Genomic DNA, 27,810 nt, shown 5'->3' with positions numbered 1-27,810 from the left:
TTAATACTGAAAGAAGCAGAGGGCGCCCTGGAGAGGAAAGAGGCTAATTCCTTTGTTTCCAGTTAGAACTTTCTCAGATCAGAGCAGACTCTGAAAGAAAGAAGAGAAGCGTTCTAACACTTCAAAAATACTATAGAGCTCTTATCCAAGGAAGGTTGGAGAGAGAAAGTTATCAGCGCAAACACTCTGCAATTGTCATCTTACAGGCTGCCTACATAGGAATGAAAGCTTGTCAGCTTTAATCGCCAGAATAAAGCAGCCTGCCTCCTCCAGTCAATATGGAGAATGCAATGACAGAGAAATAATTATGAACATTTGAAGCAATGTGTAATTGTGCTCCAGTCAAATGTTAGGAAGTATCTGCAGCAAAGATGCTACGAGAAAGTGAAGGACACTGCTTCTGTGATTCAGTCCAGATATAGGTCCTACGTCACAACCAAGAAAGCTGTGCGTTGCTTTAAGTGCATCCGCAATAGCGTCTCTGTGCTACAATCGGCTTTCCACAAAAACCAGGAAAGAAGAACCGAATTACAACTGAGAAGTGCAATACAAATCCAGTCATGCTACGATTCCCACGTGGCTTAAACCAGATTCCCACGATTAACGCAGCCACTATAAAGATTCAGTCTTTGGCTAGAATGAGACAGAACTGTATCTGTGATCATGCCCTTAAAGATGCAACTTTGGTTGTCCACTCGTCCTTGCAAGGGAAAAAGGCACAAGACTACAGGTTTGCCAACGACAACAAAAGAAGCTATGGGTAATGGTTAGGTGTGGGGAGAACTACAGCAAGATTGATGTACTTGAAGTTAAGGATCCTGAACCAGAAGCAAATGACCTTTTTACTGATAAGGGGGTCGTGCTTTTGTGGATAAGTCCATGATGGATGAGGAAGTTGTAGGCCAGGGTCCCCTGGTACTGAAGGAGCGTCAAGACGGTGCTACTGTATTAGAGATACCCCACCAGTCACTGCATCTGCACCGCGTAAGAGAGACCATGCTGCATGGACTTGTTTAACCGCTATTTCAGACAGGAAGAAACCGTGGGGTCCGAAGGTAAATCTGACCTATGACTTATTTGTGTATTATCACTGGAAAGGGGCGTATTCCCCCAACCTCTCGATAAATTAAGGACTGTTGTAGTTAGCGCTCCAAGAGGAGCTAGCCCTCTTTATTTTTATCGTTGTTTGCTGAACCAAGCGGTATTTATGTTGTCAAAGCTGCGTCCAATAAAAACCTACAGTATATGATTTTCACCTAAAAAACGTCTCCTGCTTTAAAACCTCTTTACGCATCTCCTACCAGAACCATTAGAGGGTTTTCCTTAAAAAATAAATATAAAGAAGATTTATTCTCACAGTTATAATTATCTGTGGCATTTTGGAATCTTTCGAAACACAAGTAGCATTTTTATGGTGAACTATATTGACTACTTATGGAATTAGAGTACATGGACACATCTGGAGTAGTAATTAAGCCCCTTTACATTCTCACTCATATAACAAAGATGAATGTGTGTCCAAGGAATGGAATTTGTGATGAACATGCAGACCTCCTAACTTTACCGACAAACTTCCTTAGAAATAAAAGCAGTTCTTGTCCAACAATCAGTGGAATGAGAAATGTGCTGTGTTTCACGTTTGTATTATTCCAGCGTGGTGTCATGCAAAGTGTTCCATACCATACACACGGTTTTATGCTGAAGTATAGTTATATAGTTTAGTGCTTCTCTACTGTCATGTATTGGTCCATTGTTAATAAACTCTAGCACTGTTTCTCTACGGGGGTCCCTGGGAAAACTTGGGTTCTACGGGAAATTTGTGGTGGGGGACGTTTGACCGTGACCAAAAAGCCGCCGGTGTTCTACCGTTGGGACACTTTGCCGCAGGGCAACTCGCCACTCGATAATACACCGCGATGTTCGCTCCCGCACCAGACCGCCCGCTGTCTGCCGCGCGCCTGATCTCACAAACCAAGCCAGGACTGGCTCTCCGACAACTCCATGTTTAAATGTCCCACGCGGGACCGCTACACTGCTTAGGTAGGCCAGTATGATGCGCCATCTTTAAATGTCCCGCGGGACATTTAAAGATGTTGCTTCGGAGCGGCCTGAGTAGGCAGTGTACGGGCCCCATGCGGGACATTTAAACATGCAGTTGTTGGAGCGGGAAGTCGGACATGGCAGACCTGGTTTGTCGGGAGCGGCCATTACGGTGAAATGTCCAATGGCGAAGTGTTCCGACCGCAGAACCCCAGCGGCTTTTGAGTCGCGGCCAAACGTCCTAGACAGTGAAAATATTACCAAATACAGAAGAATTTACAAAGCATCTGATCTCAGACGCGCTATTAGAGAGGGTTGGGGTTCCTTATAATGCATATGATCTCGGATACGCTTTTAGAGAGGGTTGGGGTTCCTTACAATGCATCTGATCTCAGCCGCGCTATTAGAGAGGGTTGAAACCATGGAGCTATAGAATAGCTATAAAACAAAAACACAGTTATATATGCAGAATGAAATTCACATACAAATTGCTTTACTATCAGTAAAATTGATGTATGTATATATATATATATATATATATATATATATATATATATATATATATATATAAATATATATATTTTTTTTTTTATTTTTTTTTATTACGCACCCACACACATTTTCAACATTACTATGCCATTGATCTTGAGGACCTTTTATCCGCACAGATCAGATTATGTTAAGACTTCATATTGTTTTTATTTTCAGTCTTTTACGGTCTGCACATCAATCTGCATCTTTAAGTAGAAACATCCAGATAGAACAGGGACTACAGAAACGTAAGTATCTATACGTATTTCAAAGACAAGGCTTTTACTGAAAATTCATATCGCGGCTAAATATTCTCTCTGAATGTCATTAGAAAGACATTTGCAAAACGTTCCTCTTTCATGTCTGCTTTTATCATAATTCACACTAACCTGAGCATCTTCTTTACATTGTTATCTAAAAATATTTACCATTTGTAGCAGGATGACACACGCCTCGTGTACACTGAGTTCAGTTTTCAACATCAGAAGCTCTCTGTAAAAAAGAAAAGACATTGATTCAGTGTCAGCATGCAAATTCCATCACTACATTATACAATGCAAATTGCACAGCTGACTTGTTATCCTAACTAAATAATACTTTATTGTTGTATCACCCGGTGCTCGAAGATATAAAATGTGCATCAACTGCTAATTGCTTTACCCTGGCATGTGAAAGTTTTGCTACCTGTAACCTTATATCTATCATATTAAATGGCGTGATTAATAGTGCGCCTGCACTTATTTCTGTGCCGATCTATCTAACATGTTATGTATATGAGCCCTACACTGGAATCTTGCTCAGCAATTAATGGCTGTGATATAAAAAAAAATATTTATTGGGTAATAATGCGGGAAATACAAACATTAATGCTCCCACTTACTGTATGTTACAATAATGTAGCTGAGATGGTAACACAGATTTTATGTTTTAATCCCTTGTTCTGTTTGCATCATATAGGAACAGGATAATTGTTTGCCCCCCGGTATATAGTGCTGAATGTGTCTATGTTCCTCATGTGACAAATGTTAACCCTTTTATTTCCAGAGGGACCAGCATCGCATTGCAGAGCAGTCCGTTGCCGATCCCTCTGACCACGCAGGGGTTAAATAACTCAAATGATTCTACGCACAGGACACATTCTTGTATAACAATATTATTGTGCAGTATTAAATATACTACGTTACTTTTGAGCAATATGGCAATGATAAAGAGCACGTGTGAGCACGGTCACGTCGGAGGCAGGTCCACACACCATGGCTGCTCAGCATGCCGGGCTTCCACTGCGGCAAAGGATTCTGGGTAATGACATGCACACAAGAACTCGCACTGCTCTCGTATTGGTCACAAGCAATATGAAAAAAATGCCTTGTGTTTAGTGTACACATTTTGACCAGTGTTCAAAGGGGCATGCGCTGGCAGCAAAATATGGGCAGTGGTTGTATGGAGCGTTGCAAGATGAGGTAATCAGTAACCTGTGTGACCCAACATGAAGACATAAACATGTAAAGTCACCTCGCCGGTCTGTCTCAGCCCAGCTTCATCGCTGTTATCTATCTCCACTACTTAGAATTCCTGCGTGTTTGTCTGCAGTTCCTTTAATGTAATAGGCACCGCCAGCGTTCCCGTGCTTGCATTGAACGGTGTATACGATTCTGTGGTCATTGGGTCAGCCTACTACAATAAATCTCAAAAAAGTATTTATCAATTTTATTCGATCACGTGAGAGTCATTCTAGCTATTTAAAGTGTGTGTGTGTATATATATATATATATATATATATATATATATATATACAGTATATCAGATAGAAAAATAAATACGTTAAAATCTGGTCTTAGAATCAAATACTGTCGATTTGTCAGCAACAAATAGCACATTAAATGCTGCCTCAAAGCAAAGGGTTGATATAACTGAGCTGATTTGATTAGTGCCTTCATGTTTTAGTCCAAATGATTAATTAGCCATACACTTTATTGCATTCTGGCTACAAGCTTTGCATATGGCTTCTAATACAGTAAACCGTTGGTTTAAGATAACCTAAAAGTTCCGACATCTTTATTGACATAGGGATTAAATAATCTATACATGCATTATGGAGTTAAAGCTAAATATTTCACATATGGAGTTAAATCAAGGAAGTCAGTTTGCTAAATTTAATTAAAAAAATGTTTTAAAAAATGCAACGCTTTGAGAAAAATTGAAGTTCTCAAACAGTTTGACTTGTAAAAGGCGACCACAGACTGAAATATGGGTTTTTAGCAGGATAGGAGGAAGAACAAACCCCACACACACTTCGGGTAGATTTTTCTCTGGTGTAATTCTACAGTTTCGCTGGAAAATGTAAAAGTTCAATTGAAATGGTAGAATTTGCTTGGTCAATTTCGGCCCAAACCGTTTCGGTTAAAAAGTTGTAGTGCACTTTTTTTAAATTTTCAAAACTTTTTGGACAATTTGGCAAATTATAGGTGAACCTGAATTTGGGCATGTTCGAACATCTGTATTTGTGCGTATTGCATTCAGAAGTTATACATACATACACAGTACAGTAAGTGCATATGTTGAGGACATTAAGAAATTTGTTATGTTTGAAAGGTGCAGATTAATTTCTGTGCTGCCGGTTTGTCTTCACTTTATTGTATATGTTTGTCTTTTAGTTTTTGTCGGACCACAGTTTTGAGGGAAGCTATAGTGCAAAGAGACACTTTTGGATTGTTTACTAACTGGGATATGGTGGATAAAAAAGTAACAAAAAAAACTCCACCGTATAGCATACAGCAAATAAAAATAGCACGTTCTGAGCACATTCACATGCCTCAAACAGGTCGGCAACCCTGCCTTTCCCCATTATCTCGTAGCATTCAATGCTTCCACTGCAGCCAGGGATTCTGGGAAATTACCATTCTGATGAGGCCCAAAAGGTGGAAATAGCTGTCTGTGACTAAGTTTGCTGGCTACACACTTCTTTAACCCAGGCTGTGCTGATAAGCTGTGTAATACGGCAGGCATAAGTTTATAGGGGCCCATGTGAAAATGGATTTAAAGCAAAAGGTGTGTGCTCATTTGCATGTTACTTCAACCCCAGTAACCTCATATATCCCCTCCTTGTCAACTCCTCCGCCCTCTGCCCCATGTATGCCATTAATGTACATAGCTCTTCACAGTAGTAATACACGTGACATAATCATATAAATAACAAATAATACAAATAACACATAAGGGGAAGAAGCGCTTCAGACATAAAAGTAACATTTAGGAAAACGAGTCCCTGCCCCGAAGAGCTTACAATCTAATTGGTAAGTAGGAAGAACGCAGAGAGACAGTAGGAGGGTGTTCTGGTAAGTAGGTCTGCAAGGGGCCAAGGTCGATGTATGAGGTGTAAAGTATCAGCCACGAGCTACTCATATGCTTCGTAAAGGAGGTTGGTTTTAATATGGGTCTTAAAGGTGGATAAAGAGGGTGCCCCCATCACCCCACACTCCCACCCCAACCTCCATCAACCTCCTGTTCTCCCTCTGGAATGCCAGATCCATCTGCAATAAGATTCACTCTCACTCACTTTCTACAAAACAATCTTGCATTTGTCACAATCAACCAAACATGGATCCCCACCAAAAACACGACCACCCCTGCTGCCCTCACATCTACGCAATCATACTTCAACCATACCCCACATCACAGCGGCGCTTGTGGAGAAGTTGGCCACCTTGTCTCCTCATTCTGCGCTAACCCCTTTCCTTCCCTTCCCTTTTTGCTCCTTTGAATTCCATGCCTGTGGGAAAACTTCTCAAGGAGAGAAAGATGCGTCGCACAGCATAAAAAATAGATGAAGGCTGATGTGGGATAAAAATGAGCTTTATTTGCACAAGGTGCAAGCGAGTCCTCTTGACGCGTTTCGGCCTGGAAGGCCTTTGTCTTTCTTGAGAAGTTTTCCCACATTGCTGCATTAAGCGTCTGCACGCTGAGTCCCTGCTGGTTTGCTGTTTCACTCACCGGGTCTGCCGTGACGTCATCAGGAAGCACTGTTCAGGCCGCCGGTCAGGTGACCGCCCTCCGCATCTGCGGGTATTGGGTTGGCGGTGAAGAGAGAAGATCACGAGCGGAGACACCCTGATTTCAGCCAGGAGAACCAGGCACATCACACTGGAAAGACCCGCACAGGCTCAACAAACTACCACAAGGATATACACGTGAGTTTCCCGTGTCCCAACCTCATAGTGCTCATGGTGAGCCGGTTGGGGGAATGATTATATATTATACCTCACTACACTAAGGTTGTGCATAGCCTGGGTCTATAAGATTTATTTCATCTTTCACCAGCTGGACTATGTTATATTCTGAGCGCCTGGAGGGTTAATCAGATGATTCACCCGTTTGTATGGAATTCCATGCCTGCTCTTTCTCTTTTCCCCTACCCATCACAATCATCATAATGTATCGTCTCCCTGGCTCACCCACACTATTTTTCAATGATTTTGGCTGCTTCCTCTCTTCACTCTTACCCTCTCCCATCCCCCCTTGTCGACTTTAACCTTCACCTCGACAACCCCACCTCTGCCTCGATCTTCACCCTCCTCATTTCCTCCTTTGGACTCTCTCTCACTGAATCTCCCCCCACCCACATACACGGAGGCACCCTCAACCTTATCCTCACGACAAGATGCCACGCCGAGTCCCCCACCACACTCCTTTTCCCACCCGTGATCACCTCTTCCTCTCCCCCATCCTTTGCATCATCCTCCCTCCTCCTCCTCCATCCTCACCCAATCCCATCCTTCACAGAAACCTCAAATCCACTGATCCATCCTCCCTTACCTCCTCCACCTCATCACTCCTCTCCCCACTCACATAATTTTCCTCTCTCCCACTGAACTCCACCCTATCCACCCTCAACTCTCCATAATCCTCCTCCCTTGCTTCAATCACACTACTCCACCCTGTGCGTCCCATAACAAAGCCACCTCAAGCCTCACCTAGCAACTCAAAACACTCTGTCTCTCCCTTCGCACAGCTGAGAGATCATGGAAATCTTTCAGTTGTCCAATCCTCACTTGCCGCCTTCCAATCCCTCCTGCACCAATACACCTCCACTCTCAAATCGCAAAAACAAATATACTATAACACCCTTATCACCTCACTATCACCTCATCCACGCCTGCTGCTCTCCACCCTAAACAATTGGCTACAACCCTCCACATTTCTTTCGCCTAAGCGACCCTCCCCCTCTGAGCCACGGCCCTTGCCTCCTATTTCTCACAGAAAATTAACAACATCTGTGCTTCCTTCTCCACTGCTGCCCCCCTCCATCTACCACCCCTACCGACTCCTTCGACGCCTTCTGTCCAACCTCTGACAATGATCTCCTCTCAATCATCAAACATTCTCTTCCCACCACATCCCCTTCTGACCCCATTCCACACTCCCTCCTCTCCTCCCACCATATCTCTCCTCCTTCAACTTCTCCCTTTCCAGCAGACAATACTTAGACACATTCAAAACTGCGGTAGTCATCCCTCTCCTGAAAAAAATATTCTTGTCCCTACCCTCTCCTCCAACTTTTGCCTATCTCACGCCTTCCATACGTCTCCAAACCACTTGAGCGCATCGTTCACAACCAACTCTCCACCTTCATCCACACCCATTCCCTCCTTCCCATTGTCCAGTCTGGCTTCCGTCCCTCACGCTCTACTGAAACTGCCTTCCTCACCATCCACAAATATCTCCCAAGCTTGCCACTCCAAACTCTCCTCCATCCTCATCCTCCTCGCCCTCTCTTCAGCCTTTGACACCGTCGATCACCTCACTCTTATCTCTCACCCTCACCAGCCTTGATATCACTGACACCGCACTCTCATGGCTCTCATCCTATCTCTAACAATTTCTTCAAGGTGCAGGTGTCCTCAAAGACAGAGATACAAAGTAGAGCTCTACTCACAAGTTCATAATGAAGTTCTCCTTTATTGTGACAGCCAAGAGCAGCAGAAAGTTAATTTTCTCTAAGTACATTATAGGCATATTATAGAATATGCAAAAGTATGCAAACATAAAATATATAAAAACACTGAGCTTGGGGTATATTACACAGGTGCAAAAACTCTAAACCTGGAATTGTATCATTAGTTAAAAGATACTTGAGCCCATGTAATTCCCCCCGAGGAGCCAGAGAAGTAAAATAATAATAAAACAAAGTACGTAAAAAGCGCTACCAGAGCATAAGCCAGTATACGCCAAGCACCTTGTCTCCCCACCTTTAAGACGAACCCTGGAGCTCATCTCTAAATGAAGCACTCCAATAGCCTAGATTCAAGGCCACTGCCCCACACCCACAGTCACTCTCCCCAATGACTGCCATCTATTGCACTTATTCCCTTACCTGCTGTCTCTGTAAATTTCCCATGTTACCACTTAGATTGTAAGCTCTACGGGCAGGTATTTCCTTTCCTATTGTCTGATCTTATTTGTTGCACTTATTGTATTATAATTCCTTGCATTGTCTCTCTTGTAAACTGCTAATTACAGCTGTTGGTGCTCTATAAATAAAAATATACATATATACATACCAGAGGTGTTTATATTTCTTACCCCCCGTAAAGAAAAAGAAACCCGTTTTGCATTTTCCGGATAACTAGCTTTACTACCCGGCTTGAGTAACGATCACGTTTTCAGGCTCATTATGCCTTTGTAGCTTTGTCACACGTAAACCAAAACCTGCCTAAAGTGTTAAGATCTGTGTATTTGTTTTACTAAATAAAGACGTCTCATTTCTGCTTCTGTCGTCCAACCTCCCTGTATGTATAAATCCATCATTGTAATGCACGACAGCAACTCACAGGCTGGTTCATTTGTTTTACAATTGAAGTTCCTTGAAGTTTTCAGGATGTAGATGTATTGAGACTCATTAAAATAATGATTCAGCGCAGTATACCTATGCAGAATGCAAAAAGGGGGCCACGCATCACAACTGTTTACACGGCTGCTCTGGCAAGTGGCACCACACTAATATTTGTTTGTTTTTGAAAATTCTGTTAGCGGTTGTAAGACTGTCAGATACCACCCCAGGGAGACCGTGCACTAATGAAGCGCAATTACAATGAGAATATCTCATTATCTCATTGGCTTTAGCTTACTGTTCTGTAACCATGGTTTCAAATACACAGAGGAGACTGCAACTAAGAGCGCTGCTAACAAAGAACATATCCTTGTTCAATGACATCAGATCATGTTAGACAGGATAGACTTAATTAAATACCCCCTGACGTAGGCCAAAAGAATAAGTTTAAAAACACAGAATCTCATGTTGTTTTGCAAACGGAATCCTTGGAAGAAACATCGATGCCCGATTAGATATGTATCAAACCCACGTAATATTTAGACGTACTATATCTCTTGCAGATGTATTTTTTTGCAGCGTCCGTACAAATACATTTGTTTTCCAGAAATCCGCGCATTTTTGATGCTGAAGGAGGGAAACCCTTAATCCATCCACCCTACAGGGACTTGATGGTTTAAATTGAGCTGCACTCGTGGGCTGTTGCAGCAGAGCACTGTACGTTCTCAGAAAGGAGAGACTGCTACGCTTCTTCTGTAGCTCGAGACAAACATGTGGACCACCAGTACAACGTCCCTTTCTCCATAACCGCTGCATTGTATCCCTTTTGCTGCAATACGGTGCCATCCCCCTCTGGCAGCAAAGGGGTTGTTGTCACGGATGCTGAGAAAACGAAAGCGGAAGCAGATGTCCGCGCCAGGCAACATCGTGGACACGAGGCCCGGAGATTAAAAAGTAATAACGTCGAGACGAAAAGTAAAAGGCAGGGAGAAATTGGAAAAGTCATTGAGGTTTTTTGTACATTTTTTTTTTTTTTAAAAGAATGTGCTTCTAAGAGCTTTATAGCAGTCCTCAAGGGCCACCAACAGGTCGGGTTTTAAGGATATCCCAGCTTCAGCACAGGTGGATTAATCAGTCCTTGCTTCAGCACAGCTGGCTCAATCAGTGGCTCAGTCGAAGACTGAGCCAGCTGTGCTGAAGCAGGGATATTCTTAAAGCCTGACCTGTTGGAGGCCTTTGAGGACTGGAGTTGGCCACTCCTGCTCTATACCAATGCAGCAATTGTATGTGCTTACTGATGTACAGTACAGGCATACCCCGCTTTAAGGACACTCACTTTAAGTACACTCGCGAGTAAGTACATTTTGCTCTATAGGCAAACAGCAGCTCACGCATGCGCCTGTCATCACGTCCTGAACAGCAATACCGGCTCCCTACCTGTACCGAAGCTGTGCACAAGCGGGGAGACTATAGATCCTGTTACACATGCGTTATTTACATCAGTTATGCACGTATATGACAATTGCAGTACAGTACATGCATCGATAAGTGGAAAAAAGGGAGTGCTTCACTTTAAGTACATTTTCACTTTACATACATGCTCCGGTCCCATTGTGTACGTTAATGTGGGGTATGCCTGTATATCCTTACTTTGTAAGTCCCTACATCCCAATAGGGATAATCCTGTGATTATTGATGCCATTATAAGGGCTGGGAAAGAGGTACAGCTCAACCCCCTTATAACGCTGTGCTTGGGGTCCAAAGAATCACATTGCATTATAAGCGGAGCGCGTTAGAAATAATGTACAATTGTATGCATTGTACAATAAAGTATTTAAGATACCAATAATCGTGTTGCAAAGTATTCATAAATACAAAAATTGGGAGCCACGCTTGCATCGCCTTATAAGCGGATTTGCGTTGTAACGGATCGCGTTATAACGGGGTTGAGCTGTATAAGGCAGTAGGAATTTACAGTAAAAATAATCATACACATCGAGGAGGCTGTTCTGCTTCACAAAGAGCCATTTTAAAAAGCCGTGCAACTTTTCTGCTCTGGCCGCATATCCATATCCACTAAGAGGACAAAGCACATGCCCAAACAATGTCCCTGGAAGCATTTTCTTGGCAGATTGGCATGCAACATCCATGCAGACTTGTATCTCTCCTGTGACAACGAGTATGTTGGTTTTATGTGAATGAAAAACAACTGTTGATAACAACCACTCCACATGTTGAGTAAACTGTTTTATTTTGATCCTCCCACTGGCTGATTCATGAGAGGAGAATGTTATAAGAGGGGATACAACAAGAACAACATTTAATGGAAATCACCCCCTAAGCCAGGCGGTCAATAATTAACATTATGGGCCTCCTTCAAGTGATAAAGTTTGGGATTGCAAAGGTATCGGCTGTTGACTCTTCAACTCAGCTACCCCTTTGACTAGGGTTGCCAGGTGGCTTCTCCAAAAATACTGGACACAATGGTGAAAGGTGCCATGTGTTCGAGACACACACGCTCGAAAGACACACACCTCTCTCTGCTCTCCATTCCAGGCTGTTTCCTCCTCTCCTTGGCACCACCCTCAGGCTCCTGACACCTCCTCCTGATTGGCTGCTGCTGGGTAATGCAGCCAATCAGACTGGAGGAAGCTTCCCAGCCCCCTACCAACAGCCCTACTCTCTCCCTGCTCGGGGAAATCCTGCGCCCCACAAAGCCGGTCAGGTCACTATGTCCTGAGAGGTAATAGCGGTATACACATACATGTCCAGGTATTACCTCTCATTTTTTACTGGACAGAGTGTCCAAATACAGGACAGTCCGGTTCAATACTGGACACCTGGCAACCCTACCTTTGGCTGTAGCATTTAAAAACTAGTGATATAGAAAATAATCACATTTTGGAGTCATTGAACAGTGAAGTTAATGGGAGTTTCAGTGCCATAGTGCCTTAATCAGCACTACTGCAGTTAAAGAAATTATCTCCTACGCACCAACATTTTACACTGCAAAAAGGAGCAAAGAGTGGTGGAAGAAAATTAATTGAAAGCTGTGGATGTTTTATTTTTTTAATGTATTTATTTGGTGTTTTATTTGCCCCAGCTTTTTACCTTTTTTGGTTTCATAGCCCCCCTGATATTACAATCTGGATATTTTAAATATACAGTTCATGTCTATCAGACAATTCCACAACAAACAGAATCCGGTAACACACCCGCACCTATAAAAGTAATACTGTGCTTCCGTAATAATCATAAAATACGCGATTTTTTGTTTTTAGTATCCACTTCCCTGCTTGTAAATGTGTAATTATTAAAAGCAGCATCCATGATTCTCTTTAACTTCCAGTGTTTCCTCCTAGAATCCTAGCATTACAAATGCCAGAAATCACTTTCTTTTCCCTTGAGGATATCAGGTGACTTAATGTGACAATAATGACATCCCTAGTGCTGTTAATTGATTTTGTCCTAGTAGAGAGGATAATTTGGCGTCCACAGTGCCTTTTAGATCATGGGGACTGATTGTATGCCAAGGTAGTATTACTGTTAATGAACAGAAAACACACTGTCCTCTTTAAAAGAGAGTATGCTAATTATAACAAACAGACTATAGAGAGCCATAGGTCATTTATTTTTTAAAGAAAGTGAACTCTATACCCCTTGCATGGAATAGCAAAGGGAGTGTAAATTTGTAAATGTAATTCATTACTCATCAAATCCCCCTTTTTTTTCCATGTTGCATTGAAAGGACAAAGTTCATGTAAAATTAAAAATGATGACCATGTACAACACTGGAAGATGTAAATAATTGAAATCAAGCAGATATTAACAGCCTCATTAGCATGGAGGTGTCCTTGAAGAAGCAGACATGGGAACGCTTTTATATTTGGAGGCCAATATTTTTTTTTTGGGGGGGGGGGGGGGAGTGATACTAAAGATAATGGATATACATTGTTACTGAAGAGAAATGCTAACCTTGTATTATGATTTTGTGGTTAGGATTGGTCCTAGAGACAGTTATGGAGGGCTCTGCTTGCCAGTGCATTGCCGGGGCAGATAGCTCTATTGGACGTCCAGTGCTGCTGTTACAGAGGCCCCGCGCTCTTCCCTGTAATTACACGGATTGGCGGGGGAGAGAGTGGAACCGCTGTAAAAGGTCTGTTACCTTTCCCTGCAGCGTCGCCCTCTTCCGACACTGTGACACTGTGAACAGGGCGTTGCGTCGTCATGGAAATGTGTCTCCACGTGACGTCACGACGCTGAAAGAGGAGGAGGCCCGGGCCGATGGCAGTCCGCAGTGTATTGCATTTCCTTCCAGAACATGCAAATATATGGGAGTGATTTAGGAGGGGAAGGGCCACTCAAGTTTAAAGCAGCAATCCGCTTTCTGTTGGAAAAAAAATAAAAATAGGAGTGAAGCAGGGGGTCTTCGTATCAGAACAGCTCCGGGGACCCCCAACTTCCCGAGATACTTCCCTCCTTAGGGGTGCCGGTAGCAGCTCCAGCTGGGCTGTGTGGGGGAACATGATTGCAGATTATATGTCCCGCGGGCCAATAGGAAGCTGTGATGTCATCCCTTGCGGCTTCCAATTGGCCCGCATGACTAGGACCTTTAGACCTCCAGAGGTGCTACCAGCACCCACTGCAGAAGTATCTCGGGGAGGAGGGGCTTTCACAGAGCTGGCATTAATGCGGTTCAGCTCCAGAGACCCCTGCTTCAAACCTATTACAAAAAAAAAAACCTGCATATTCTGCTCCTTTAATAAATGAAGTGCACTTTTTGTTGCCTTAGTGAATATATCCCATTAAAACAAGACAGCAAAGCAATCATTTTCTAGCAGCCATCTTTTTCTATCCCCAAAAATACAAGCAGATATCTTGGGTGCATACAATCAAAACTACATGACTCCGTGTACCGACCACACAATGGTTTGCTAATAGGCAATATTGTAACAAAATGGGTTTGGGTACGTTTAAGTCCTTCAAACAGGAAGTGAACATAGTGACTTGAGAGTGCAGGCCTCTTCAGCAGTGAAAAGGTTAATAGCATGGATTTCCTTTGTACTGTACTTGCTGCAGTTACTAAGTATATGCCTCCCAGAGTTGCCCAATTTCTTTGTTTCTAACAGGACTCCCCTTTGAATTATTTATCTCAAAGAAGCCCATTTGCTTGTTACTCGATACCACTTCCTAATATTGTGTGTCATTTTATTTTGTGTTCAATTTCCTGGATACTTTGTCTTCCTGTCTTGTTACATTTCCTATGTCTCTTATACAGTGATATAAAGTCAATGTTCCTGTTTGTTTTACTTTAAGAGAGAGAGGGGGTGGGGTGGGGTGTGTGTTATAATGCACCATTAACAAGGAGGACACATAAGTGGGATAAAGGTCAGGAATCATTTAGATAATTGAACAAAAAAACAAACTGACATTTTGCTTGGATAAACACGGCTATTAGGGCTTGAAGTCAAACTTCGCCAGGCATTAACAAAAGGAAATCCAATAAAGAGGGACAGATGTGCAACAAGGCAGCAGATACCAAAGCTGCCTTCCTCCACCTCAAAGGATTAACGGTCCCATTTGTAATTTCAGTTAAGTTGTAATGTGACATCAAGTTGTGAAATCTGGCACAAAAAGGTCAAGTGTTTCAACAGCATTCATTTTGTCTGCCCCCCTCTCTTGGTGCACATGCAAGACATTGATTGCTCTCTACACAGAAACTCTGTGCAAGGTACAATAGCAGGGAGATGTGGGGATATGTTGGGGTTCATTTAACTAAATGGAGGGTGGGGGGGTGTGAGCACAAAAAAAAGGTTGGAATTAGCATTGCATTTACATTCCATGAATTTATGGAGCAGCTATGTCCTTTCTTATATTGTATATTCTGAAAAAAGTGGCCTTTGCTATATACTGTATATTGAAGCCGCGTAAAAATGACCCTAATTGAGTAATTCCTACACTTATCAGTCTTCAGCTACTGGTAAATATACTTTGTAGGTGGAATATGTTGGCAAAAGGGTTCTCAACTCCAGGCCTCAAGACCTCAACAGGTCAGGTTTTCAGGATCTCCCTGCTTTAGCACTGGTGGTTCAATCAGTGGCTCAGTCTTCGATTGAGCCACCTGTGCTGAAGCAGGGATATCCTGAACACCTGACCTGTTGGGGAGGAGGTCTTGATGCCTGGTGTTGAGAACCCCATGCATTAGCATGTTCCCAACATTTCCTAATAAAATTCAGAGATATTGTTATTGTAACATTTGCATTTTACACCATTTTTAATTAAAACAGCCGAATGTAGAAAGAAGACCAGCACTCCCTGAAAAAGACTTTGCAGTTTTGAAACATTTACGGTAGCGTGTGTGTGTTAATTGCCTCCATGTCAGAGGCCTAACATTGCAGGTACCAGGCTGTGTTTATTTGCATGTCATTACCCAGAACCCCTGGCTGCTGTGGGAGCATTGTATGCTAAACGATAATGGGGGAAAGCAGGGCTGCAGACCTGTCTGAGACGTGCGATTGTGCTCACACATGGTATTTTTATTTACTGTACGGTGAAGGGTTTTTGACGCTTTTTTTTTTTTTACCCACCATAACTTTTTTTAATGTCTGACAATATCTGCAGAATGATTAATGTATTCTCTCTGCATCAGTCTGTTACTTGTTTTGGGTAGAGAAACACTATCAAAAGAGGTAACCCATTGTAATCCTGTGCAAAACGAAGCAACAAAGTGTTAACAGATCAAACTGAAAGTGAATAGGATACAATGCAGTGAATAAAGTGCTATAACCCAGTGAATATATGGATAAAACACTAGTATCGCATGTAAACTGCAGCTCCGTGGAACAGGATCGTCAGACGTGGATGCTCCTTGGAAACCTCATATACAGTAGAGAAGAAAGCACAGATGCCTGTGATATGGTGCATGAACTTTTTACTCCCAGCGGACAAACACCACGAGGGGAAAAGGGCAGCTCACCATTTCCCCACTGGTAAAAAAGCAGAGAGTGACTTCGGGCGCACTCCAACCCTACTCCGGACTCGGCCGCTCCTCATTGTGTGCACGCTCACGTGCACGGCTTCCCTAGTCTGCATCTCTCACTTACATCAACTGGTCGAGTTCTTGGTAGAGTGGTAGGATACTACGATGGCCTCAGAAGTCCAAAAAGCACAAACGCGTTTCGCCCGTGTGTCTTCTGGGGTTCCCAGAACCCACGGGCAAAACGGGCGGGCAAAATGCATTCGGCTTTTTGGACTTCTGAGGCCACCGTAGTATCCTACCACTCTACCAGGAACTCAACCAGTTGATGCTAGGCGACCCGAGAACGCTGCGAGTGAGAGACGCAGACTAGGGAAGCCGTGCACGTGAGCGCGCGCTCAACGAGGAGCGGCCGAGTCCGGAGTAGGGTTGGAGTGCGCCCGAAGTCACACTCTGCTTTTTTACCAGTGGGGAAATGGTGAGCTGTCCTTTTCCCCTCTGTGTTGTTTGTCCGCTGAGAGTAAAATATTCATGCACCATATCACAGGCATCTGTGCTTTCTTCTCTACTGTATATGAGGTTTCCAAGGAGCATCCATGTCTGAGGTTCCTGTTCCACAGAGCTGCAGTTTACATGCGATACCAGTGTTTTATCCATATATTCACTGGGTTATAGCACTTTATTCACTGCATTGTATCCTATTCCCTTTCAGTTTGCGCTGTTAACACTTTGTTGCTTAGTTTTGTTTAGCTGCGGTTTGGGAGACCGCAGGTGTTTGAGCAGCATCTGATACAATGTTATCAGTCACCATTTAGACTTGCACGTTTAGTAATCATCACCTATAATTGTTGTGCTTGTGTTTTCTGTCTATGTAATCCTGTGCAATCCTGTGCTTTCCAGCATCTTCTGAATCGTACACAGGAGGAGCTTCCAGGCAAAGAAGAGGGTAAACCTTATGCAAAAAGCAGTCGTCTATTTGTGTATCTTTTGTTCTCTATGTTCTTGTGATTCGTCTCTCTTAATGATTTCTAAGTACCTTTTACTTTCCTATGCAGGAAGCTTATGTCAAACTAATTAACTTTTAATGAGAGGAAACCGACTGATTAGAATGTTTTTCTTGGCACTTGAACCAATACATTCCGTGTACATTTTAAATGACCATACTTGGCATTCCAGCCTTTTACCAGTTTATGCTGATGCCGGGTGTGCGTATATAGAACTGTTTATTTGAACAGGCTCTGGTGTGGACTTTTTATGATAGCGCCACTAAATAACTTAAATTAGCGCAATTACGAAAGTTTAGAAGAAAGCTGGTGAAATATAGGTTTCTGTGTCACTTTGATTTTACATGTTTGTAGTTTTTAATAAAAAAAAGTGGCGTAGTTCAAAAGCAACAGTAAGTGTAATTTGGATGTTTTCACCACTACAATGCTTAGTGTTTGATGACATGGTATAGCAATAAGCAAATATAATGTATCTGAAAACCATCATGTTTAAGCATCATGACCAGTAAGGAGTATCACACATTATTCCACAGACATTTGATCCCGACAGTGCACAACTGACAAATATTAGCTAACTTATTTTTACTAGGGCAGAAGGTTAGTGGACTCACTTGTCTGTTAATATTCTAAAAATGAATATTAAACTTTTAAAGCTGCAGACCAAGCAATATCCTACATGTGGTTTTATTTTTGTTTTTTTTAATCAGTTCTGTACTATAAGAAAATACTTTTTTTAAACCACTGTGAATGACATTTTTAATTATTATAATGTAACACGCTTTTTTTGTTTCTATAGCAAACATTTACAAAGTCACATCCCCTTCCTCTTCTGAAACAGGCTCTGGCACACCCCTTTTTGAGTCCTGCCCTCTCTCTAGCAGTGCACCAATTGTATCTAGTGACCGCCTGGTCACATGATCTTCACCACAGAACTTTGCATCTTTGGTCCTCTTCTGCTGCACTAACAGCTAGTTAGTGAACCCCCGAGCCGAATCCTCACCGATCGATCACAGGAGAACGGATTGATCAGCAACTTAATTACTTATCATTGTGTGGATTGTATTGATGCACATATTAAAGGGGGAAAAAAATAATTTAATAATAAATAAAAAAATCGTCAGCTTGGACTGCTGCTTTAAGATTAGCATAGAAGTGGAACGTAAAAGGACTATTACCCATATTTACTAAGCAGTCTTCTGCTATAAGACACCTGCCAGCGCTGGAAGACATCTTACCGCTCATACAAGTCAACAGTAAGGAGGTCTCCCAGCAAAGGCAGAAGATTGCTTAGTATATCCTCAACTTAAGCCCTTGTTGATCCACTGCTGGATGAAGACCTTCCCAAGGATCGTTCAGGTACTGCGGATGTAGCCTCTCTTCTCCACGTTGCTCCAACACTTTTTCGGATTTCATCCTCCCATCTGACTTTTGGGAGTCGTCTTGATCTTTTAATGTCCCTTGGAATCCAGTCGAGTACCATCTTTGTTCAGCAATGGTAATTTCTTCTTGCGATAGGTCCGGCCCACTGCCATTTTTTTTTCTTTCTTCACACTTGTGATGATGTCACAGACTTTTGGTTTGGTTTTGAACCTATTTATTATTTTTCCCTAGTCTCTTCAGGTAATACTCAGCATGACATCTCCCCATACTTCTTTGAATTGTCTGAAGCTTTTGAATTATCTTCGCATTTAGGGTCCAATTTTCACATCTATACATGAGCACGGACAGTATGCACTTAGTATACATGGCTTTATGTATTTTGAAACACTCATAAGTAGGTACAGTAGGTCTTCATGGCTAAAGAGGCAAATTCGGTGTTGGTAGGTTCTGCCTAGAGTTGACCTAAAGACTGGGTAGACCGAAGAATAGAGAGGGAACCAAACCCAGACACCAACAAATGCTAACTCTTCTCTTTAACTCACCACGGTCAGCATAACTTTTTCGTGAACAACCGCTGCAAGAATTGTTTGACTAACAATGTGTAACATCGATAATACGTTTTCAGTCCCTTAAAAATTATAGTTGAAAGAGGATAACTTATCAACACACACCAATATGTTTTGGAGTTATTAAAGAAGCAATGACGGCTGCTCGATTTACCTCCCTCCCTGCAAAAACCACAATATTTTCAGCTCTGGGAACACACCTCCCTGTTCCCAAGAGACTACCTTTTCAGGGGAAACAAAATGGCGGGTTAAATCTAATGCATCACATGGGCTAACAGGAACCCAGAACCTCTATTGTGGCTTACCATTACCAGTAAGTAACTTGGCAGCCAGGTGGGAGGAGGGGGTCTTCCGGAGGGGGTCCCCAAAGATGGATATGATGTGGCTCAGTCCATTGGCCCCTTGGTTCGCATCCTGTAAATAAAATAAAAGGGGGGGGGGAGCACGATTGTTGCTTTAATACTGCTTGCATGAGTCAGGTGGAAAGGATGTATTATTTCAGCCTCTGCCTAAAATGTGTTGAACCATACATGTATACTGAGCAAAGCTATAAAAATGCATTACCACCTGACGATCCGTATGATTAAAGTAAGAATTCTAGAAACAGTTATTCTTTAAAGCAGCAAGCCAAGAGGTCATTTCCCCCCCCATTTTTTTTACATTGGATTGAAGCAGAGGGTATCCGGAGCTGAACCCAGTTAATTTCAGCCCTGGGGAACCCCTGCTTCTTGAGATACTTAGCTCCACATGGGGTGCAGGTAGCTGCTCCGCTCAGTTAACTGGGTTCATATAATGGCGGATTTTCAAAGCTCATGCACTTGGCTGGCCAATAGGACGCCGTGACGCCATTCGGTGCGGCTTCCTATTGGCCCACGTCACGCGGGACAGAGATGCCGGCACCCCCTTCGGAGGTCTGTATCTCGGGAAGCAGGGGGTTTCCGGAGCTAAAATTAATGGGGTTCAGCTCCGAACACCCCCTGCTTCAAACCTAAGAGCTCCACAGCTCCCCCACACCTGACTTACATTCTTGTATACAGCACTCTCCTTTTTGTCCCTTTGTCGATGTATCCATTTGTGTATAACCAGCTCTGGAGACCGTGCATACATGACACGTGAAAGATATTTCGTTGATTTACTTATTTTTCCTACTTTCGAATACACATCACGTTTATCGCCGACGTAGCAGTGAAGAAACAAAAAAAAACGAACAGATTATACCTAAATTACCTTGTAACAAACTGCCAAGACAGATCAGAATCTGAGCGATCCAAAGGGGTTCACCCTGCCACTGAGCGAGTGCGCTGCAAGCCGCTCTGGCAGCCAACATGTTAAGACAGTCGGGCATGACCCGTTTGCCCGTTTTTGTGTTTGCGAGGCTGCATTCAGCTCAGGGGTGGGCAACGCCAGTCGTCAAGGGCCGCCCGCAGGTCAGGTTTTCAGGATATCCCTGCTTCAGCACAGGTGGCTCAATCAAAGACTGTTTGAGCCACCTATGCTGAAGCCGGGATATGCTGAAAACCTGACGTGTGAGTGGCCCTTGAGGACTGGCTTTGGCCACCCTTGGTATAGACTAGTGTAGCAGTCCCTGAAATAACATACAACCTGACATTAGCTGGGTAAAAAAAAAAAACAGGTGCAATAAAGGCAAGACACCACTTTGTTACGAGTCTGAATATAATGTTTTTTACACTAGTATTTTTTTTGGAACCTGTACATTGTTAATATGCCGTTGTCAGGCAGCTGCACATTATCATTCCAGCAATGAGGAAAACGTGAGAAAAAGAAAAGAAAAACGTTAACGCTGGGAACTGCTCAGTATTCAACGGCGTTCCTTACCTTATGCATAAGAATTTAATTTGTTTCCGATTGATCCCTTAATTACTAAATTGGTTTAAAAGCTGTTATATTTCCTCTTTTTTTTTTTCTTCTTCTTTTTTTTTTTTTTTTACACAATATGGCACAATTTTGTTATAATTTTGAAAACCAAATAAGACAACTGCAGTTGGTAGCCTTTCAAAGGAACCACCCCTTTAAGATGAAATCAATCCTGTTTCAAGTTGATTCCCTAGCTTTTCTGATGAAGACTCTAGGGGCGTATTTTGCTGAAAAATGGCTTTTTGATTGTTCCGAATTTCTTTGGATTAATATGCAGCTGTCATTGCTAGGCAAATAGAGGCCTGCTTTTATGTGCTTCCCCCCCCCCCCCCCCCTTCTTTTCCCCAGGCTGCAAATGGTGTCTACATCTCTAGGAGAAACAGTCCATTCTTTTCTGGTTGGAGCTCGATACAACAGGTTAGATGCTAATAAATAATATTTTAAACGTCCCACATTAAGTGTTTACAGTACAGCTGCCCTTAATCTAGGACTAACTGGAAGTGCAGGTAGGATTAAAAAGATGATAAAAGGGGCGATTTAACACATTTTTTTTAAATTGTTTAACATGGCATTGATGCAGGGGGTCGCCGGAGCTGAACCCCATTAATTTTAGCTCCAGGGACCCACCTGCTTCCGGAGATACTTACCTCCCTTGGGGGTTGCTGGTAGCTGCTCCATTCAGCTAGCAGGGATCGCGTAATGGCCGTTTTGCAAAGCTGCCGCACCCTGCGGGCCAATAGGAAGCCGTGATGTCATCCAGCGCCGGGCTAGCTGTTGGCCCACGTGACACAGGCGCTTTAAAAAAGCAGCGATATACCGGCACCCCCTTTTTGGAGATCTGAATCTCGGGAAGCAAGGGGTCCCCGGGAGGTGAAATGAATGGGGCTGAGCCCCCGGAGACCCCCTGCTCCAATCCTATGTTAAATTAGAACCAGGAAGGTGCACTCACACATCCAAATGAATACCGCCACGAGTGCTCAAACCTCCCCAGCTGGGCGAGGCACAGCAGAAGACCGGCTCCCCAGTGGTCTTTGCAACAATAGAACATCTATTTAGAAAATACTACAGTACAGAGATAGACATTTCAGTTCCGTTGTGGACCTTGAGATCTCTAGAACTGTGGTATTTGCTAAATACATATTTTTGCAAAGGTGAACGGAGTACCGTGCTTCTTCTGTTTGGAGTTTGTGAGCCAATCCTGTGTTTTAAAAAAAGAAATAAAAAACCGTGCCTGCTTGGAGTGCTCATTTAATATTGCAGTCTGGTGTTGTCATGTTGCAAAGGTAAATGATATCCGTTAAGCGCTATGTACATTAATGGCGCTGTATAAATAAAGACATACAATACATTATAATAATGCCATTCCGTTGCAAGCCTGGGACTAAGGGATCTATGCAGAGTCTGCACCAGCGTATTTGTGTAAACAAATAGCATTTTTTTCCCCCTGTTGGAAACGTGACGTTTATTCAGTATATTTCTATCGTTGTACAATTTGGCGCACGCGCTAAAAAAAAGACGCCATCTTTAAGTGATTGGGAAAACCAATGCAGAAAACCGCCAATAAAATGAATGCATGCTGCATGTTTTTTAATACGTAATACGTACCTTCGCCTATATGCTAATGTAACTCCACCCTAGCTCCTCCCATTTACTTCATAAATCCCTCAAATCGTCGCAGACCGACGCAAACATACCACAAACTGGCGCAACAAAGACTACCACGTAGATGCTACCTGGCGCAGGGATTTGTGTCGGCGCGATTTGTGTTGAAATACAGACTATGCGCTTATATTTTGTGCTTCATGCGCAGGTATATGTTATTTTCGTATGTACTGTAATGGAGAAAAAGCGCAGGGTAACGACATTACACCCTCACATTACCAGAGGTTACCACAGAGCTGCTTTAATATGACAGCTAATATAAGAAATACACGAGATTACTAGAGGTGGGGGGAAGTATATACCACAAGTGTCTTGTTCCATCCCACTCATTCCCATTGATAGGCCGGACAGATGGATGGATAGACGGTAGACAGAACGACAGACCTCACAGACACAAATAGATACAATATAGCCACAAGTCGGGTGACTTTTTTTTAATACTCCAGAGAAGGCAGTGGATTATTTCAAGAAATATGTCACCGTCATTTCTACCTGTGTGATCCTGTGTGACAAAATTCATAAGACATTAGAAAACACAGAACAAAAACATTTCTCTACATACAGGCTGCTGAGACCAAATAAGAGGTTTTTAACCATTTTTGATCTCTGCATTGCAAAGGTTTGATAAATTAGACATTACATTTTCATATGTTTTAAAAGCCAATAACAATTTTATTTATATATTTGTATTTTATATGTTGTCATTATTATTATTATTATTATTATGCCAAATTCATATATAGTCTGAATGATGTAGTCAGCAATATGAAAGGCAAATGTTGCTAAACAATGGAAATACAGACTAAGGGGCTTATGCTATAAGCCACTTATCGAGGCCTTTTGGCCAAAAAGGTCTACTGCTAGTCAGTAAGCCTCATTAATAGGCCGATAAAAGCCTTTATCAGCATATAAAAAAAAAAAAATCCTCTCAAAATCCTCACGCCAGGAAAAGTTGGTGTGAATGTGGTAAGAACCTGCCGATAAGGCGGCAAGAGAGGACTTAGAGAAAAAAATGCATTTTTTTCTGCATCAGATTCATGCCGGTGATCTCCGGAGATGATACTCATTAATATCAGCCCTGGAGACCCCCGGCATGAATCCCATGCAATAAAAATTCATTTACAGGCAACTTCATTACCGTAGCGGCTAACTGCAATGGCAATCTAGGGGTTAACTACCAGTTGTGGGTAGCGGGGGTGGGTGAAGGTGGCATTTGGCCCTTGGTGGGTGTTTAGGCCTGGCGGGTGGAGTTAACCCCTTAATTAGTAATGAAGGAGTTAACCCATCCCACTAACCACCCACCAAGGGCCAAATGCCACCTTCACCCATCCTCGCTACCCACAATAAATATTTTCAAACACAACAACCCTACTACCCACCTCCTCTACCGCCAACAACCCCCCCAAACAAATACAGTACAGTAATGGGCAAAATTACTGTTACCCACATATGGATAATAGTGCATTTGCCCATTATAAAATCAAACATAAGGCAGCCAGCATAAATTAAGTAAATAAAACGTTCAACTTACCCCTGCCATCATGAAGGGTGTCCTCATCAGCATACTGCAGGGCCGTGTCCTCCAATGCCAGCAAGAATACAAGAAAATATACACTCTAATGGCCCCTAACCCCTTAATCACCATAGCAATTAATAACCCCTATAGTAATTAAGGGGTTAATCCCTGTCCCCTGCTACCCACCCCGGAGGCCTAACCACCCACCCCGGACTTACTATACCCACCCTGTACCCATTGATTGGCACAGCGGTATATCATACCCATATAATATGGGCATGATAAGCCACTAGATCACTCAATGGTCAACCTAATAAAAATAATGAATGCCAAAAATACACAATAATCGAACAAATACACAAGCACCTAGCATAACTAAAAGTGTGTGTAGTTACGCATACAAATACTCTATGTAATTCCATCCCTATATACCAATAGGGACCACATAGTATCTACACACACTTTTAGTTATGCAACAGCCTCTTACAGTTCCACACCTACCCACACCATTGATATACACTCCCATTCCACACACACCTTTTGTGAAGCGCTGTGTACACTGTGGGCTCTTCACCATTTGTATTTACATACACACACATATACTCTTACATCACTAACATTCAGGGACCATTTAACACATCAAGTCATAAAATGCATACTGGTACTGCATAGGGGGAGGGATAGATCACATTCCATTCATTGTAACATCGTCGGAAGAAGAGATCAGTGTATCTCGAAAGCTCGCACAAATAATAGCATTTCGTTAGCCACAGAACGGTATCGTCTATTCATTTTTTATTTTATATATATATATATATATATATATATATATATATATATATATATATATATATATATATTCATGTAGAGGTATCAGTACCGTGTTAGCCGAGCTTCAATAATCAAAAAATAAATAGATGATACCGTTCTGTGGCTAACAAAATGCTTTTATTTGTGCGAGCTTTCGAGATACACTGATCTCTTCTTCTGGCGATGTTACAATGAATGAAGCAAACAAAAGGTATACTTAAAAACAGTGTCTCTTGGAATGTTATCTGTGCTTGTCCTTCCCCTGGTGTGGATGTGTTTTATGGCTAGAGGTGTCAAAAGGTTCCTGAAAGCAAGTGATGTAAGAGTGTGTGTGTGTGTGTCTGTGTGAATATAAATGAATGGAGAGCCCACAGTATATACAGGCATACCCCGCATTAACATACGCAATGGGACCGGAGCATGTATGTAAAGCGAAAATGTACTTAAAGTGAAGCACAACCTTTTTCCCACTTATCGATGCATGTACTGTACGGCAATCGTCATATATGTGCATAACTGATGTAAATAACGTATTTGTAACAGGCTCTATAGTCTCCACGCTTGCGCACAGCTTCGGTACTGGTAGGGAGCTGGTATTGCTGTTCAGGACGTGCCGACAGGCGCATGCGTGAGCTGCTGTTTGCCTATTGGGCGCTATGTACTTACTCGCGAGTGTACTTAAAGTGAATGTCCTTAAACCGGGATATGCCTGTACAGTGCTTTACAAAAGGTGTGTGTGGAGTGGGAGTGTATATAAATGGTGTGGGTAGGTGTGGAAATGTGAGATTGTAGCACAACTAAAAGTGTGTGTGGATACTATGTGGTCCCTATTGGTGTATAGGGATGGAAAAACAAGGAGTATTAGTATGTGTAAGAGACAGCTGTGTGTGCATACATATAGCACAGTATGTACAGACATGGCCTTTAGCGCTCATGGGAAGAGAGTACACTAGTGTCAGTAATGACTCATAAAATTTCGATCTCTGTTTAGGCCACTGCTAAGTGTCCCGAACAGTTGCATAAATTTGTATTCATGCAACCGTCTCTCTTTCGGTGTTTTAAGATTACCTTTGAGTATGGCAACCCTCAGATCGTTCATCTTATGGCCAGAGTCAGAGAAATGTTCGCCAACAGGACTGTCTCTTGTTCCGCGTGTGATGCTGTGGCGACGCAGGTTCATTCTCTTGTTTAGCCTCTGCCCCGTCTCACCTATGTAGTAGCAGCCCCCTGGGCATTTCATGCACATGATGAGGTACACGACATTGCTGGAGGAACAGGTGAACCTTCCTCTGATTTTGTATTCCCGATTCCTGTGTGGTATTTGTATTGTGTCCGCTGTGTAGAGCATTGCGAAACCATGCCAGGACCCAAGATGCAAAACCTGCGCAATGCTCTACACAGCGGACACAATACAAATACCACACAGGAATCGGGAATACAATATCAGAGGAAGGTTCACCTGTTCCTCCAGCAATGTCATGTACCTCATCATGTGCATGAAATGCCCAGGGGGCTGCTACTACATAGGTGATACGGGACAGGGGCTAAACAAGAGAATGAACCTGCATCGCCAGAGCATCACGCGTGGAACAAGAGACAGTCCTGTCGGCGAACATTTCTCTGACTATGGCCATAAGATGAACGCTCTGAGAGTTGCCATACTCAAAGATAATCTTAAAACACTGAAAGAGAGACGGTTGCATGAATACAAATTTATGCAAATGTTCAGGACACTTAGCGGTGGCCTAAACAGAGATCGAAATTTTATGAGTCATTACTGACACTAGTGTACTCTCTTCCCATGAGCGCTAAAGGCCATGTCTGTACATACTGTGCTATATGTATGCACACACAGCTGTCTCTTACACATACTAATACTCCTTGTTTTTCCATCCCTATACCCCAATAGGGACCACAAAGTATCCACACACACTTTTAGTTGTGCTACAATCTCTCACATTTCCACACCCACCCACACCATTTATATCCACTCCCACTCCACACACACCTTTTGTAAAGCACTGTATATACTGTGGGCTCTCCATTCATTTATATTCACACAGATACACACACTCTTACATCACTTGCTTTCAGGAACCTTTTGACACCTCTAGCCATAAAACACATCCACACCGGGGGAAGGACAAGCACAGATAACATTCCAAGAGACACTGTTTTTAAGTATACCTTTTCCTTGCTTCATTCATTGTAACATCGCCGGAAGAAGAGATCAGTGTATCTCGAAAGCTCGCACAAATAAAAGCATTTCGTTAGCCACAGAACGGTATCATCTATTTATTTTTTGATTATATATATATATATATATATATAACTTCAGTAAGGGCTACTGCTACTGGGTAGACCCAGAGTCTAATTTCAACCATAGGGCTATGTAACTACAGAATATTGGTATATTTCCAGTAGTTTAGACTGGGTAATTAACATTTTACTTTGTAAAATGCAACATAAGAGCTATTGCCAGAAGAGAATGCATTGAAGTTTAGCATTTTTGTCCCTGTAGAATGTATTTGTATATTATGGAAATTTCCTCAGACCTTAGGCGATGAGTATTGAGCAAAAATCACCTCGCTTTCACATTGACCTGCCATATTAAATATGGGCGT

At 42.6% G+C, this 27,810-nt stretch overlaps 1 protein-coding gene across 2 annotated transcripts in view; it reads left to right on the top strand.

The window, feature by feature from the left end:
- Nucleotides 1-27,810, top strand: part of LOC142465411 (uncharacterized) — a 129,469-nt gene that overhangs the window by 93,125 nt on the left and 8,534 nt on the right. Inside the window, exons 5-7 of one of the 2 annotated variants that reach the window (XM_075569371.1) lie at nucleotides 2,749-2,819; nucleotides 17,274-17,319; nucleotides 21,547-21,615. In XM_075569371.1, coding sequence (XP_075425486.1) covers nucleotides 2,749-2,819; nucleotides 17,274-17,319; nucleotides 21,547-21,615 — 186 coding nt within the window. The remainder of the gene's footprint in view (nucleotides 1-2,748; nucleotides 2,820-17,273; nucleotides 17,320-21,546; nucleotides 21,616-27,810) is intronic. The other variant, XM_075569372.1, reaches the window with a different exon arrangement.

The sequence above is a fragment of the Ascaphus truei genome, chromosome 14 (genome assembly GCF_040206685.1).
Source record: "Ascaphus truei isolate aAscTru1 chromosome 14, aAscTru1.hap1, whole genome shotgun sequence".
Taxonomy (NCBI): domain Eukaryota; kingdom Metazoa; phylum Chordata; class Amphibia; order Anura; family Ascaphidae; genus Ascaphus; species Ascaphus truei.
This window is presented reverse-complemented; position numbering and strand designations above follow the sequence as displayed.